General features: G+C 34.0%; 1 protein-coding gene and 1 long non-coding RNA gene across 2 annotated transcripts in view; one reads left to right on the top strand and one right to left on the bottom strand.

The window, feature by feature from the left end:
* LOC105450646 overlaps window positions 1-1546 on the bottom strand; it is a 5239-nt gene extending 3693 nt beyond the window's left edge. The window contains exons 1-2 of the long non-coding RNA XR_974480.1: window positions 955-1546; window positions 352-645 (exon numbers count right to left, since the gene is read on the bottom strand). This is a non-coding gene — a long non-coding RNA (uncharacterized LOC105450646). The remainder of the gene's footprint in view (window positions 1-351; window positions 646-954) is intronic.
* Window positions 1-18315, top strand: part of LOC105450647 (lachesin-like) — a 366968-nt gene that overhangs the window by 249294 nt on the left and 99359 nt on the right. Inside the window, exon 4 of the mRNA XM_011690577.1 lies at window positions 2022-2128. Coding sequence (XP_011688879.1) covers window positions 2022-2128 — 107 coding nt within the window. The remainder of the gene's footprint in view (window positions 1-2021; window positions 2129-18315) is intronic.

Here is an 18315-nt window from a genome sequence, read left to right as displayed (position 1 = left end):
GAGATGTGTATAAGAGACAGCATACATACTCACAAATTGTCGGTAAAACAGCGGATTTTTGGAGTTTGATCTAGGGTTTAGGATCCTCTTATTAACGACTTTGTGGTCGTTTCAAAAAGCCCTTTCGAACAAGCCCTCACTCAATTTCACATGCCGTAAGATTTTCAACTCCCCCCTCCGGAGGATTGAAGTGAATGTTTTCAAGGTTAAATGATAGATTATATATTATACCATTGTAACCCTATAAATTTTAATCTAATATCTCAACCCGTTCAGAAATTATTTAGGTGGCCCCGAACTTTTGGCAATCTCTATACATTATATGTATATTATATATACATATGTACTTACTTGTATTAGTCGTATTGACTGAAGAAAAGGAAGCCATGGACAATCGGGACGATGTACTATTCTGTGAAGATGCTCTTAACATATCATTTTCGCGCCGCAATAACTCGTTTTCTTTCTGCAGAAGATCTCTTTCTCGCAACAATAAGGCACTTTCGCGGTGCCTGATGTGCTTTTCATTTTACTTTTGCGCATTCATTTCACTTTGCTCATCGGCCGTAGCAGCTTGGACTGCATTTATGTTATTTTCTTTAGCATCGAAAGATGCTAAAATACGTCGTAGAAGCTCGTCCGTTTCTGTCCAGACAGTTCAGGAAAATTAGATTTGTACGTCTGGGCGGCAAAATTTTATATAAAGATCTGTTAGCAGAAAGTTGTTCGAAATGGCATATTATATAACCTATTAAAAATCTTGATTGCTTGCGTACTTGCGTAACTTTCCAGCTTCAAAAAACTGACCAAAAATGCTGTTTTTCCAAAATATCTCTGAAAGTATTGATTTTATCATTTCAAATAACATTCTGCAAACAAATCTTTATATACAATTTTGCCGCCCATACGTAAAAAAAATCTAATTTTTCTGGGTTAAGGTCTTTAAATCGATACCTTTTCTTGTTCTTTGATTTGATATCGCAACGAGTCGTTGTTTGTTGCAATTTGTTGAACTGGATGTCAAAATCGTTTCATCTGTTTCAGGTTTTATCCATTATTATATTCGAATACGAACACTTGCCGCGTAACTCTTTCGAATAAAGTATATTTAGTTAATAATATTTTTATTTTGCACTAAGAATACATGAACACCGTCTGTTCTTCTTTCACGCTCGAGCAAAACAGTTGCACTGTCCGTTTCTTTCTCGTGTACAGTTAGTGAAAGGCCCGATATCGAAGATATTTGTCTTTCTTTCTGATCGCGCAGTCCGACGAGGTCACGCACACAGCCCGAAAGGTTACTTACCGCTCCGATAATCTTGAATTTATCACTGTCTCTTATCGCGTTTTCGAACTATGCTCCGTTTTCCAATGTTCAGATTCCACTCCTGAATTTGTAGTTTATTTTCGCTTTCAGATGCACACACAAATAAGGTCTACTGAACTTAAGACTCACGTGTGGTAATTGCTTGTCTTTATTCGATGACATCCGTTACAATTCTGTTCGCTCGATCAAATCTCGCTGACTCGTACATATCTCTCACGTACACGCCATATCTATTACGATTTATCGGTATCAGTCGTCGCTACTATTTATCTATATCTCGCGCGCCCTACACATATAAATTGTACACATATAAATTTTGACACAATAGATCCTATATTAATTCACAAATATCCTTTTAACCATAATTGACATAACAAATCCCTTTCAAGAGAGCTGAAAGTTCTAATGACACACTTAATTTTTATTGCAATAAAACTAATTTCTCCAGCACGTCGCATATCGTAGTTGATATTCCAAAATACATAAAATAACACTTTCTTGCAACTTTATTCGTGAATTTTTCAAAATGTGACGTGATGAGAACAAATAAACAGGATCGGACTCAGCATTCAGAAAAAAAACTATAGGAAATAAATTATCTTCTTTCTTGTGCATGTTTTTTGTTGAACAGGATGATCGTTATATTACGCTTTCGATACGTGTATAACTGACAGAACCTTTTTATGTGTTGCAGCGCTCTCCGACCCGCCAATATTTGCCGAGCCCATACCAAATGTCACGGTGGCGCTGGGAAGGGACGTCAGCCTACCCTGTGTCATCGAAAATCTCGGAAGTTACAAGGTAACGCGCTGAATTTCGTACGCTGCGCGCAAGTGTGCGCGCTCGTATATAGTCGCGATCTAAATTGAACCGCCTCCCTTCTTAGTCCCGCGCGCAGACAACCGGTCCCTCTTATCCCTTGTAATTTTCTTCCTCGTTCCTCGAGCGAGTGTTTTCCCAGCGGTCGGAACTTGCCGTCCTTTACTAAACAGAGTTTCCTCAATTATTCGTTAACCGGATTACAAAGAGCGTGTTATACCGCCGGTCTCGGTAAAGATGTTCCTTACGAAGTTCCGTTTTTTTTTTAAATCGTATTTGCGAGGGGTAAAATGCTAAACCTCCTCATAACCGTGCACGCGATAGTTTTGTCTTAATTTATTTCGTCTACGTCTTAAAGCCGGATGATTTCATGTTTTTTATCGCCTCATACGCGATATAAGTTTTATCACGATATTTACATACTCATTATTCCGCGAGTCGTTTTTTTTAACAATGAGGACATATTATGACGTAACGCAGCAGATAAGACTAAATAAGGCTGTATAGTTCGGACACGTGTTCTTATGTAATACCCTTTCAGGAGGTCGCTACACTGCGACTTTTTAAATCAATATAAGTTTGACGTATATCTTTCGATAATAAGATATAAATATGTTTTTATTATATGATACATTAACTCATTTAATATTACAGATTTGGATAGGATATCTTTAAAACAAAATTTAAATTACGCTCATTATTGTAAATACAGAAAGTAATGAAAATCAACGACAAAAGATGAACAAATTAACAAGTTGTCAGAATTAGTTTATTCATTAATTTTGTAGCATAAAACACAAAACAAAATTAGTTTCAATCTTTACTAGAACTTTCTCAATCGCATAAATTTGATCGAAAAAATTATGCATTATATAGTCAGTAATTATATTGTACAGTGATCCAATAAAACATATAATAATTATCCGGAGTCGTATGAATAATCGAATGAAACATAGTTAAGCAGTAAATACGAAAACGGAGTCAAACGTGCTGAGTCGAACGAAAACTATGCACCAAGAAAGCAGTCGGCATATCGCACAGCATACATCACTTACAGGTTTTCAGAATATCTTTAATCTATAAGATGTCTTTTTTTTATTCTACGAGCCTCTATTTGAAGTATTACACCAAGTATTATCCAAAAATCGCGCAAAGAAGAGCAGGGCTCCTCGTAAGAAAAAAAAGAAAGGAAAAACAGACACGTAATCGCTATTTGGTATACTTTGTGATCTGCGGGTTCGTCCCGCTGGCATTGAAGACCGCTGTTAGGCAACCGTATTGGAAACGCATCAGTTGTCCCGTCAGGGAGTTGGATGCGAGACGCCACTATACCGCAGCCTGCAGGCGATCAACGTTACACACGAACAAACATATCGGCAGGCGTAACGAGCGATGTAGTTTTCTAAAGTGAAACGGGTATTTGCGCTCCGAGGGATATATGAAAAATCGAGGAAATCCTTGAACTTCATTAAAAGTTGTCGATCGTATATATCGTCATTTCTTTTTTTTTCTCCCCTCCCCATCATCTCCCGTTTGTCGTTCCTGGAATCGAAGCCGCGCGCGCGCACACCTTTTTTGACGTCCGGAGATCCGGCAGAGGCGAATGAATCGCAATCGCGACAATTTTTATGAGAATTTAATCGGCTAACGATTTTATTATGCTAATGGAAAGCAGATATACATACCGCATATGGAAGATAATCGAAATCTCGCACACGTCAATGAATAAAGAAGCATTATTATTTTAGGATTATTATTATTATAATACGCGCACACGGGTATCGATACTTTTCACTTACAAACATAAAGGGGAAAATGTGGCTTTTTCGTTTTTGCTATCAGATATATTCCGATAAGGAAATCGCGAATTGCGCGAACAATATTCCAGCTAATTAATTTATCAGGAAGCAACGTGCTCTGAAACGCGCCGCGTCTCGCTTCGTTTCTCCCGTGGCTTGCAATTACTTGAAAGCTGTATTCATACTCGGGTGGACATGCTGTACCGTTAGATGGAAAATTGCATCAAGCACGCGATTGCGTCTCGCACGGACAGCCTTGGACGGTAAACGGGACTGATCGTTAACCGATCGCGCAAGTAGATTTTATTCCTTGATATAAAGATCACTGGTACAGGATGTTTCAGAAGATGAAATTACTACTAGTTATGGATAAAAACTTACTTGTATCTACAAATACTTTGTGAATATCTCGAGACAACTTTTAATTAACAAAAATATCAAAGTGTTAATTAATATTGAAATAACAATTAATTGCTTTTCAGATAATCAAAACAATTAAATTATTATCGAAAATATTAAACACTTTTGAGGTAAAGGAAACTTTTCGTACAAATAAATAAATAATGTAACATTATTTATTTACCGAATTTTAGCCAAATTTTCAGTTGAAGATTTAAAATGTCGAATATGTTTTTGAAAGTTGAAGCATAATCTTTTTGTACATGTTTATTTTTTACTTTTTATATAAATAAATAAACAATGGAATTACTATTATCTAATAAAGAAATAATTGTCTAAGGACTTTCGATAATGAAGAGGAAATCCTTTATTATATGATACCAAGTTAATTCATTGTGTAATTAAAGTCTACGAGCAGAATTAAAAAATGTAATAAATCATTTTGAAAAATTTAAGAAACTTTAAGATACTGAAATAGAAAATTTAAGTTAAATATAATTTTTCTGAAAATAAAAAAATGTAAAAAAAACTTTTATACAAAATAGAAAAAATGCTTCTAATATAAAGTACTTCGATAATTGCTCCATTGTTAAATCTACAGTGTCAAATTTAACCTTAAATCGCCACTGCTTCTACTTAATATATAATTATTTTTAACTAAAACAATGGAATTTAACCCAAATTTGGGGTTTAAATTTGAACTGTTTTAAATTATATAACTCCAGTGTTTTAATTAAAAAATAATTACTTATTAAGTAAGAGCAGTGGCGATTTAAATAAAGTTAAATTTAACACTATAAATTTAACAATGTAATAAAGTGCAAAATACATACAGTATTGAAATTAGAAAACTTTATGTAATGTTTCTGAAATATAAATGTAATAGAGAAGCTTATTCGCAAATCCACCCAATATTTCCAGCGCAACTAGTGTGCGCCCTGCATGAGCATTTTTGGACCTTTTTTATTACTATTATTTTTATTACTCTTTTTATTATTGTACAATAACCTTCATACTCCAACAATGATCGCCAATCGAGCCAAGGAGCACAGGTTACCTATTAAGAGTCCTGAGAATCTCATATTATGAGCCCCACGTCTTGCGTGTTCGCGATTATTAAACCTAATCTAATTAAACAATATTTATTTAACATCCCTCATATTTTCCTATTAATATGATCTTATTCTATCACTGCATACAGAATTTATTGTCAAATATTTATTTACATATTATAGAATAAACAAGATTTAAAGATTTACCTCAATGAAATTTAACACATTCAATTTCACAAATCTTTTTTTGAACGACTACACGCACGATCTAATAATAAATATTCTACTAAATAGATTCCACCCTAAGATGTAATAAGTTGTTAGTGAAACCAACAAATGGTGCCTATTAGTTTAGAAACCTCGCTATCTCATATTAGGGGGAAGCCTATCTCATAACAGGGAACACTCTCTTCTGAAGATAGGATCACTCTTATCTACATATCTATATATAAATAAGAAATTAAGTAATAAATGATACGCAAATTAAAGATATAAATTCTTTAATTAAAAAAATTAAATTGATGTTTAATTAAACGATCGAACATTTTAATTCTGCTTCAGCCCATCCTTATCAACAATAACATAATAAACATGCAATGAGATGATCTTACATTTTCCGACTAATATAGATAAGTACTTTCAAATTGAATGATCTAAAAGTAAATTTCTTTACATGAGGTTCGAAGACCGAGGAAAATTGGCCAAAAGAGATTAACCTGTAAATTGATTACAAAGAGAAAATTAAAAGTGTGTATTTTAGAATGAGGACAAATAATATCATAAAATCATTCAGGAAGTCTAAAAAATATAAGAGAATAAGAGTGAAACTTTGGTAATAAATAAATATTATAAGTCATCTTGACAAAATAATAATAATTTTACAGTAAAGTTATTTGAAGTAAGTCAAGTGACAGTCAAGAACTAAAACTTACGAGATGAGCGGAAATATAAAACGGTAAAGTCACGAATAAAAACGTCATAAAGTAAAATTAATGTTATACTTAATTCAAAACGTAGTAGGTCAAACAATGTAAAAAGAGAAAAGCGAATTTAAAGTAACAATGATATTGTAATGTAATATTAAATAATAAAATGGACAGGGAATAAAATAGAGGCGTATGCATAATATAGGCATTCAATATCCGTTTGCAAATATATCGCTTGCAATCGCCTTTGTGCGAAGAAATTTACTTTTAGATCATTAAATCTGGAAGCACTTACTCATGTTAAACACGTGAGATTATCTCACATATTTTGTTATACATATGTCATTGCTGAAAATAGCTTGAAGCAGAGCTGAAACGTCTGATCGTTTAATTACGCATTAATTTAACTTTTTAATTAAAGAATTATTTAATTTGTGCATCACTTATCACGCCGCATTATTATTATCATTATTTCTTAATTTATTACTACTGTCTAATTTTAATCAAATTTTAATTTAAAAAATTTCTAGTTAACAGCTGTTGAATATGTTTTCGAAAGATGTTTGCGATAATTCTTTTCTTGACTTTATGATTCTTTACATGTTTATTTTTTACTAATTGAAATATCCTGGAAAAAAACTTCGGTCTAGTGCACGTTAGGAAGGTTGCACGCATCCGGACCGGTTTGCGCTGGGCAGAAGACGGTTATTAGGCGAAACCAACCGCTCCGGAACCGCGGCATGACTCGGCGAACTTTCCAGACGATAACGCAAAGGTGGAAAATCACTGATATATCAGGCGCAGGAACCGGGAAATTGAGATTGCATCAACTTCGGAACTCTCCCACTGGCTATTAAGAATGCCATTAAAGTGATACGGCGATGTTCGTGTGTAAGCAAACGTTTTCCGATCGCGCGTCGTTCGAGAGTGTCTCGCGTCGCCTCGCGCCGCGCTGCGCCGCGCCGCGACGCCGATAAGCGCGCCGTTCTCGTTCTCGCGCGAACGACTCACGTAACTTTTTACGCGATATTGAATAAAATGATGTAATTTTTTTTTCTTTCCCCGCGCCCGCGCGCGCGCGCGCGCGATTCGACACCGCCGTCGATATCCGCGCTCGTCGACAATTTATCGAGATATTGGTCGCGTCCGCGTCCCGATTCTCGAAAATAAATTCTCCGAGAATGGCGAGAACTCACTCTCTCTCTTTCTCTCTCTCTCTCTCTCTCTCTCTTTATCCGAGCGCGCGCGCGCTCGGAGCTCGAAAGCAGCCTGAGAATTTTCCGTCTCTTTAACGATCGCGAAAATAGACCATTGTGCACAGTACGCGGGTATTCCACCTCCTTCGAGCTCCTGTGCGCGAAATAGTTTCCATTTCGGCTCTCGAAGGAATGCACGCGGTTGCACAGCAATAGCTCGATTTCAGAGGAACGGACCGCGATCGCCGCCGAATCGTCCGTTGTTGTTTCTACCGAGGCTATAAAGGTATTTGGCTTGTGCCTGGCGCGGCCCCGCGGCTCGCCCCGAGGATTGCCTCAGCTTTTCAACCGGTCGTTTTCGAGGCTGTCGAAGCTGGCGCAATATCGAAACCATTTCTCGCTCCGCACTGTTTTCCTGCCAGTACAAATAAGATGTGTCGCGTAAACGCTTTAGTGGTTATCTTTTTCCGGTTTCTTTCTATTTTTTCTGTATCTTCTATTTTCTGTATTAATTTAATCCCTCATATATGTTATTCAATTTTAAATAAACTGTGCAGCTTATTTATCTTCAAAAATTAGAATTTCGCTGTAGGTTTATATTACACATAGGAGAAAGCATTTTATACTTGTGATAAAAACGAATTACTTAAATTCTTGCTAAAATTTTATGTTGAATTCTTAACATATCCGAATGTTAGTTTAACATAATGTAATTATGTTACTTGAATAGTTTGCGTTAAATTGATATTTAACATTGCTTAGTGTTATAAAATTGTGTTATAAAATAAGTTAGTGGATTAATAACTTAAAAATAATGTTTTTAAATGTAAATTCTGAGATAAATGAATAAAAGACAAATGCACATATTAATTTAATATATTAAATGTTAATTTGAGAAGAAATACGTTTCCACAATTTGTTTCCAAATTATGTCAAGATGTTACATTTTTTTATAAATTTTTACATACCCTTCTTGTTTTATAAATTAACACAAAAAATTGGGCGGACCATTTTAGACATGTGAAATGTATTAAATTTAACATAAATTTTCCGACTGTGTACCTTTCAGTTGCGTATATTATTGAACGCGACAGCTCATTATCTTATATGATCTATATACATATTTCCATATGTGTAACAAATAAATTGTATCATATTGTAACACAATTATTTCATTTTAACGAAATGTTATCGTACATATTCAGTGCACGTACATTATTATTCCATCACGGCTATATTATACTACGTATAATTATTATACATATAAAGAAATGTTTTTCTTTTTGAGAAATCAATGCTTCGAATGCGGCCTGAAAAATATTTGTCTGCAATATACTTAATCAATTCGAAACGCATTCGTTTCCTCGCGTAAAGTATAAACGACGCAGAGAGAGGTAATCTAATTTTCTACGGTACTGAATCGCCTTAGAGAGAGAGTTTATACGACGCCGTGGCCGACTGCGACGAGTTGGTAGGACGACGCGCAATCGTTTTTTCTTCGTATTCAAAACACGTAGCCCGTCTACGACGAGTCTCGTTAGAGTCGACATTTCGAGTGCGCATAGCCGCCGCGCATTGCAGTTCCCGGCTCGCGGGCCCTTTGATCAAAACGCCAGAAAATTTCATCTGCAGGGTGCCAAAGTTTCTCCCTCTCTCTCTCTGTCCTGTCTGTCCGCGCCCCGGCGGAACGCGAAGAAACCGTACGACTTCACGAATTTTCCCAGATTTAATTATGCCTAGGGAAGACCTTTTCATGCTGAGAAAATTGCCTCTTTGACCCTTTCGCGAGATGAATTGCACCTGCGCCAGTCGAAAAATCGTTGCGAATAAACGCAAAGTGTTTACTCGCACATAGTAACATAAATTCTTAAAGATACGTATTTAATTTTATGTTGTCGCGGAGTAAAATTTCGCTTTACTCCGCGACGACATAAAATTATTTCTTAAATTTGTTTAAATAAAGATTATTTTTAAAATTATAATTTTCTCGCACACATCTAAAAAGATTTCAATTAACGAACATTTATGAGATGTTCACTTCGTCTTGCCTCTCTCTCGAACTATTTGGAAAGGCAATTATGATTTAGGAAGCACTGTAGGGGAATTAAAAACAGACATATGTTTACGTTGAATAGATATGAGAGAAGAGCTCTAAGAAAGTTTCGCGAAAAACCAATTTTGAAAGAACTACATGTGGAGAATTTATTTCATCATATTTAAAATTGCGAAAACATTTGGTATAGGTAATTAAATTGTAATCATAAAAAATTATTATGTATACAATTATTATACGTAAATAAACTGATGGGCTATTCGAAATTAATATCGGTCGTGAATTAATTAAAACAAATTAATTATAATTGATAGCGAATACATATTTCTACACGGAAAAAATTGATGTGGATGTTACAACAATATTCTCTATGTTTGGAAAAGAAATGCATGAATTTAAGTTATATTGATGTTACATGGCATTCATCTGTTAAGGTATGCTCATCAGTACGGTTGTCACAACCGTAGTGCTTAGGATAAATAATATTCGATTAGAATATCTTCATATATGTGGTTGCCTCAACCGAAGCATTATTGTTATCTCTCTAGTATGGTCTGTACAACAAATAGTATGATTGAGAGATATATATGATATAGTTGCACGTCACAACATTGAGGCTGAGAGTTTAGTTAACTATATAAATCACTTCCAAAGTATTTTAGTTCCTATAACTCTTCTAAATTGATGGGCAAAAATTATCACAATTATTAGATTGTGGCAACAGCAATTTTTTTCCGTGTATACATATATAATATATTTGTCAATGTTTTTTTATTATAAAATATAACCGTGATTGACGTCTTTTTCAAAATTTGATATCTAATTAATTACAATTTTATATAAATAAATTAATATAAAAATCTGATTATTTATTTCTTTAGTGTTTTTGTAAATCATTTTATAAACATTTCGACAGTAGAAATAACATTGCATTTAACTGTAGTAATTATAATTCTTTTTCATTATTCAATTTAATAAATTCTCGAACGCGCGAACGTATATCTTCTCAATCACGACTGTTATCGTGCGCAATTCAGTGTTATTCGTAAATGCGTCATCATTAATTGACAAATTGATAACAAATGCATGTGCAAATCGGAGCGATTATTCACTGAACAAAGCAAATCCGATGTTTAATAAAAAATATTGGGAGGGAACAAATTTTATTTGTGACGTAGAAAAATGCAAATCGAGTTGTTTGAAAACGTAATGAAAAGTAAGTTTGGCGTAGAGATGGAACATTGAGATTAGAGTGACGTGCACCTTTGACGATGATACGTCATTGTAAACCAGTGATTACAGTCGGTGAATGGAAAGTTATTTTTTTAAAAGTAATTATAGTTATCATTACTCGTTACCGAATTAAAAAAATAACTATATAGTTACCGTTACTAGTTGCTGATTTTTAAAAATAGCTCGTTATCATTACTGTTATTTTTTTAATGCCGAAACAAGATTGGTCTAAATAATTTAAGAATTTTTCTTTTTAAGTTAAAGCATACACAATAATGACATTAAACCAATAAATAAAAATACAACTAGGAAAAGAAAAGCCTTTTCGATAGGAGCTACAGCTTCTAGCTTCGTGCTTAATATTTCAGAGTAAATTTATATACATATCCAATTCTACAAACTAAGCCAATTAAATTTTTGGTTTCAAAACGCAATTCGGCTGATATTTTTTACAAAAAATATTTCTAAAGTATTTAATAAGATACTTATTAACGTAAATATCTTGTTAAATTACTTGTCAATTTAATTTGTGATATTAATTGACTTATGGCATTCTTAAGATGTCATAAACCAATCACAGAGATATTAATATTTTAAGACATTAAAACAGTCTTAAAATAAGAGAAAACTATAAATACTAGCTAAAGACTGAAGATTGAGTATACGAAAATTTTGTCATAAATACAAAAAGTTCAAAACACAAAAAGTAACGATAAAAGTAACTGTATAATTTGTTATCGTTATTGAAAAAATACTACTACGTTACCGTTACAGTTGCCAAAAAAAAAAACAACGCCGTTACCAATTCGTTTCCAAAATAAAGTTACTGTAACGGTAATGGCGTTACAAGTAACGAGTTACTTCCAATCGCTGATTACAATTTGCAGTTTTAATTAACTTTTAATAAATTTGTTTCTATCACAGAGTATGATTTTAAGTTATATAAACTTGATGACGCGTCTGGAAAAATTCACTAATATAATCCACACGAAGAGTGTGTTTGCGTTAAAGCAATGATAAACGATAAGAGCGACGATACTAACGAAGCAGACGTGACAAATGCATTGACTTCCATGCAAGTGTTTATATTATTGAAGTAGCGCATAACAAGGCTTCTTAATTGATCAGCGATAAAAGCATCGATAAAAAATTTGTATTTCTATACATTTTCAGCACTGTTGTCCAGAATTTGTTTTAAATTTTAAATTATGTTTTTATATGCATTATTACATACATTTATATTCATACTCATTGTATAAATGGTAAAACTCCCCAAATTTATAAATTAATATCGTTTTATGTTAACAGGATGTGTAGAATATTGACGTTTGTTACGACATTCTCTAAAATATCATTTCGCAATATTCGAAGGTACTTATCAATAGTTTTTCATAAAATCACTTATTTTCAGAGATGATTCATCTCTGTTGAAAGCTAAAATTATACCTAGGTACTATCATTACAGCTTCACTGGAAACACATAAAAAAAAAAGATTTTATTACTTTTTATCGCTGCTCTTATCGCCGCTCTTTACAGCTTTTATCATTGTTCCAACATAAACGCACCCATAAATGTAAACAACTGATGAAATAAATTTGTGTTATTCGTAGAATACATTGTTAAATATGAAAGGAGCAGCTGTAATCCAATTCCTTGAATTAAATAACATTTTGTTATTTCCAACTTCCATATGTGTCAAGATGTATTACTTTAGCACAAAACATGTTGTTAAAAAACTGTATCTAATCAACAATTTCTGTAGTTGAATTGCAAATATAAATTTGAGTCAAATTTAACACATTATTTAAAGTTAAATTTTTAATTTTATTGTTTTAGTTAAACTAACGACATATTGGGTAGAAGCAGTGGCGACTTATAGAATGATTAAAAATAACTCAAATTAGATATAATTTGACACTATAAACAGTGCATAACCATGCGTTATTATTTGCTTCAGTCGGTTAGAAATAATAACTTTTCCACAAAAATCAACTTCAGCCATACGACTTGTCGGGATAAGCAACGTTGTTTCTCAGCCGATTTCCTGTCGCTGATTAGAGGGACATAGAGTACGAGAGGAATGCAAAACTGACTGACTGATCTTCTGGGAAATCAGTCTCGGTCTGATAGCTGTTGCGACGACCCGCGGGAACATTTTTACGAAGTTAATTAAAACGTACTGTAATCACCGGTTTACAATGACGTATCATCGTCGAGGCTGCACGAGACCGTCGCTCTAATCTCACTGTTCCGTCTCCATGCCAGACTTGCTTCCTGTTATGTTCTCAAACAACTCGATTTGGCTTTTTCCGCGTCCTCTCTTCACTCAGCTAAATCCTCATTCGACCTTCTTCTCATCAGTCCGGAATAGCTTTCATCTTTCTCTCTTTTTCCATTTTTCTTGATATCCTCCAGTCTCCCTTTCTCGATTATTACCTTGATCTCTCTCTCTCTCTCTCTCTCTCTCTCTCTCTCTCTCTCTCGCGTTTCCTTTTCCAGTCTTGCTCTTCGAACTGCAACCTCTTTGCAATTTTGAATTTTGCCCCACGGCCATCGTCGCGCATGCAGCCCCACGCTCAACTACCGTAATAGCACTTGAACGGGGCCAACCGTGTATCGTTTACGAGCCTGTGAATTTTCCTGCGGTATTACTTGAGGAAGAAATTTAGCAGCAGGGCGTGTTGGTGTTAATTAGCGGTTAATTAACAGTACACCAACCCGGGCGAGTAATGCTTTATTAAAAGTCGTTAGTACTCCGGTTCGCGTTTGGAACGTACAAAACTTCGATAATTGATAGATACGCCGGCTGAAACTCTTGGGTAATCTTGGCCGAGTATATACGTACATAAACTCGGTCAATGTTGTTTGCATTTTGTTAAGTAAATGAAAAATTACATGCAAACTTACATCGATTACTGTCACAATTTTGTTTAGGTTCTCCGAAGAGGGACGTTAACTTTTTTGATTTTATTACGCGAAGTATATAATTTCATGAAGAACAAGAGGCGGGGCGGGGCTGCTTTTTCCATAACTCGTCCAGCGAGCCAATATATCTTAGCTGCGAAGCACAAACGTGAGAACAGAAGGCGTTGTAGTGTATAAAATCGGCATAAAGTCTCCCTCAGAATTATCTGACCGTTTTTTCCGTATTATTTCGCCTTTTTTTTCCTCTCACGGCAAATCTCTCGTGAATTATATGCTTGCGAAACGGAAACTTGCTAGAAACTTCCGTTCTGTTGACTTCCCGCAGTTCTCGCGATATATTTCACGTTAATTCCCCGACGCGGCGATGGCGAGCTGAACTATTGAAATTGAACAACGAACAACCGGTTGCGGGATCGTGCCAAACGCTCAACATCTTGCCGTAACGACATTTCCTATACGTGCTAACCGTTTAATTCGACTTCATTTGAAAGATTAGTCACACAACGGCGAGAGTTTCTTTCGTGGAAGTGAATGTTAAAACGAAAGTGAAATGACGTTGAATAGAATACTTTTGCGATATATTATATGAAATATACTGAAATAGATTTGACGTAATACTATTAGAGATTATAATAATTACACGTATATTAAAAAAAAAAAAAAATTATAATTATCACAATTTAATTATAATGTGTAGTCAGTATTTTCGATGCCAACTATATATTTCTTTGATAGAGCTGCAATTATAATTGTTAATACTGGCATTACAGCAGTAATAAATATAAAAATAATACTTCTAATTACCTTACCACTAATTATATTATTTACCCAGTTATAGTAACAAATACTAAACTTTTTTTTCTCTTACAATCCGTGTAAAAAGTAATGGGAATGGTTTAAAACAACATAAAAAGTATCTAATCAATGCAAGTTTTGCGTATGGAATCTTTAGTGCTTACGTTACTGTTTTCTGAATATAATTATTATTTATTCAATTATGTTTATATCGCATATTTACTATGACAACGACATAATTAAAAAATTGTAAGAATAACAATTTTTAAGTTACTTGCGAAAAAAGAAAGAACGGAAATAAAGGAAAAAAAACATACTTTAAAAGTATATATATTGTTCTTTCTCCACAATCAGATTCTCTACAAATCAAAATTTTAAAGTTAATATTACAAAATTTTAATGATTCAAAACATTCAGACTTATTTTCTGGAAAACTTAATTTTTTTAATTGTGTTGTTGTAGCAAATAAGCGATATATTCTAAAGATATATATACATATATGAAAAAGAGAAAAACATGCTTTAAAAGTACATACTTTTCTTCCTCTACATTCAGTTACTACATCAAAATTGCATTTTAAAATTAATATTACAAAAGTTTAATAATTCAAATATTTTTTGAAAAACTTCGTGTTTTAAGTTGTATCGTTGTTATAGCAATTACAAATGAATGCAAATAAATGATGTATTCCAAAGATAAATGATATTTTCCACATTATTCATTTAAATTAGAAGATTACAAAAAATTATAAAAAGTGAAAGTATATCTATTAAACATAATTATAAATATAGGAAAATTTTTAATGCTTCGTTATATATAATTCTTGTAAAGCATACCATAAACAGACGAGGTCACTGCGATAGCATAAATATAAAACCTTGGCCTTTTTGCCATGTCAATTGTCATGCAACTTCAATTGATTGTTGTGTAGCAAACTAGAAAACTGGCGCAAACTGTTTGCACTTTCATTCATTAACGTTTCTGTTATTGTACATATGTTCTCGTTCCCTTGACAGCAATACTTATATATATCGCTTGTTTGGAATGTTTGTCTTATCTAGGCATGTGCGATTTCTCATCAAGTAATTCGCGCACACGTCTGTCAGAATGTCTGTAGAATGTACTTACAAAAGTTACCTATGTATACATATACATATATGTAAAGTTATAGAAACTTCGCGTATAAACGTTGCATGTCCGTATTACTTGAAAATATGTATTACGGGAGGTATTAATCAATAATTAATAAATCTCTGTACAGGATATCCCTTTTGATATTTCGTACTGTAATAGTATTCTATAAACTAAAATAAAAAGAAATGTTACATAAACATAGGCTTTAAAATGCTTTATTATAAAGTTATTGTAATAAATAAATATGTGTATATATATATATATATATATATATGTGTGTGTGTGTGTGTGTGTGTGTGTGTGTGTGTGTGTGTGTGTGTGTGTGTGTATAATGAACTTTTGTATAATTATCGTAATAATTATTTTGCTTTCATTGTACAAATAAGAATAGTACACATAGTCGAATTGATTTTTCGCTATAGAAATATTTAAATATCATTTTCTCCGTAACCTTTTTTTCCGTGACTCGTAATTGTCATTTGTTACTGCCCCAGTAACTTTACTCCATACTGAAATATTGTCACAACTTTCTTTTTATAAACCTGGCGATTCTTATTACTTAGAATTGTCGCCGCAGTTAAGTTGTAGTTGTCATGAATTATTCCGCCGTTGTTTCCTTTCAGTTTTGACTTGGAAATATACTATTGGCTAGAAATAACACATAAATATGGATTTATATGCGTAAATGGAGGAAGCCGGCCGATATCGCTGGAACAGATTGCATTCAACAGAAAGTCGAAATTATTTTATTTTACGATACGGAGATTGCGTTACGGTTTCTATATTTTAATTATCTCGTATCCTCTTATCAGCTTTCGGGCTGTCAGTCGATCACCAGAAAAAAATATGTATATGTGTGTGTGTGTGTATATACATATATATATATATACATACATACACATATACATACATATCTATATATAAAACGAGCTCTCGGGCGCGAGGTTAAGCATAAAAGTGATCGAAGCGAGCGATGAACGCGTGAATCTAGATTGCATTGAATCATCCATCGTACTGTCAATAGATACCGATATGTGCAAACAGAATCTCTCTATCTTTGCGCACTAGTTATATAAATCATACGTAGGTATAATTGTAAAAGCTAGATATCCATATCACGCTATGATATAACCTGTCACGATCACTAGATTTGTTATAATTTAGACGATCGTTTCTCAATACCTTTTTTTTACGCACACCCCGTAATCGATATGCTCAAATATCATTCTTTATAACCAGCGTTTGAGTAAGTCACGTATAATCTGAATAACATAAAATCGGGCAAAAAATGCATGCCTTTTATGCACTTATGCATCAAATGCTCTTATGGACATCGTTAATACAGCATTGTGATTCGAAAAATATAGATTTCTTTTTCACAAAATAAGCATTTACCGATAATATCCATATAATTAAAAGATATAATAATTTATCCCTACAGAAACGTTATCCGGTGAAGGATACACTGTAGCGTCTCTGTAAGTACAAAAATGTTTCCTGACCGTCATGTAACGAAAAAATATACTTGGCGGGAGCCGCTGATATCTGTGCAAAATTCAGTTTTCCTTCGGAACAGGCGATTAGCTAGAAATTGCGACTTGCTACCGCAATATGTACTTTGCGATAATATTTTACGTTTTTCCACAGTGCAGGACTGGCTTTGAATCACTGCCAGGATTTTTAATCGCGCTTGCAACCAGTGGGGGTTTCTGGTTGAGACTATTTAAGACCGATATAATACCGTAGAGCTACGTATAGAGCACAAGAAAATATTCCTCTTTTAGATTCATTCTTATACCCGTTAAATCGCACAAGCCGCACGTTACGCTGTATTTCAATCGTATTGCTGCAGCACGGATATTCATATGTACGTTATTTAATCATTTATTTATATTACCGACACCGTGTTTATATTTTGTCGACAATTTAATTTTCACCGCGCTCTCGCAAACGCATTTATATAAGCAAGCGCTCATCTTCCTGCACGTGCGCGTCGCTGCGGCGGCGACGGCGCGGCGGCGGCGGTGGCGGTGGCTTCCTCTTCGTTAGAACTTAGGAGCCATCCGCAGTGCGTGACTACGAAAGTTTCTCGTATCGCGCTACGGTGACTTTTCTGGCGAGATCCCGGGCAACTTTCCCGGCTGCGCGCTCTCTTCTCGGCGAGCCTTGCTTATAAACCGTCGTGAAAATTGCCCCGAGAGATGTAGGTAATATAAAACTTATTAATCTCGGGACTTCGCGCGGCATTATGTGACGGTCAATTTAATCTCGTTCTCTCGCGAGGAAGAGGCAGAGTGGGGAGGGCCTCTGTTCGTAAATTATTGAACCCGTGAAGGCTACATCTCATTTGAATATCCGTAAAGAACACCTGAGTGTGAATTCGCACCAAGCATTTTTAAGATTCTATATCTTCTGAAAATAAAAAGCAAAATTAAAGCAAAACGTGTGTTTTCCAATGTAAATTTTCTGACCAATTGATTGATAATATTAAATTTTCAAAAAAAAAACATAATCGTATTCAAAACTGCGTGTTAAATAAAACCATTTCTGGAAAAAACTACTTTTTCAATAAATAACTGTCGTTTTTTTAGTTTCCAATAAAATGACACAAACCTTACTGAATTTTATTAATTAAATATTGTATTTTAAGTAAAAA

The sequence above is a fragment of the Wasmannia auropunctata genome, unplaced genomic scaffold (genome assembly GCF_000956235.1).
Source record: "Wasmannia auropunctata unplaced genomic scaffold, wasmannia.A_1.0 LD336059.1, whole genome shotgun sequence".
In the NCBI taxonomy this organism is placed as follows: Eukaryota; Metazoa; Arthropoda; class Insecta; order Hymenoptera; family Formicidae; genus Wasmannia; species Wasmannia auropunctata.
Note: the sequence above shows the minus strand (reverse complement) of the source record. Positions and strands in the feature narration are given on the sequence as shown.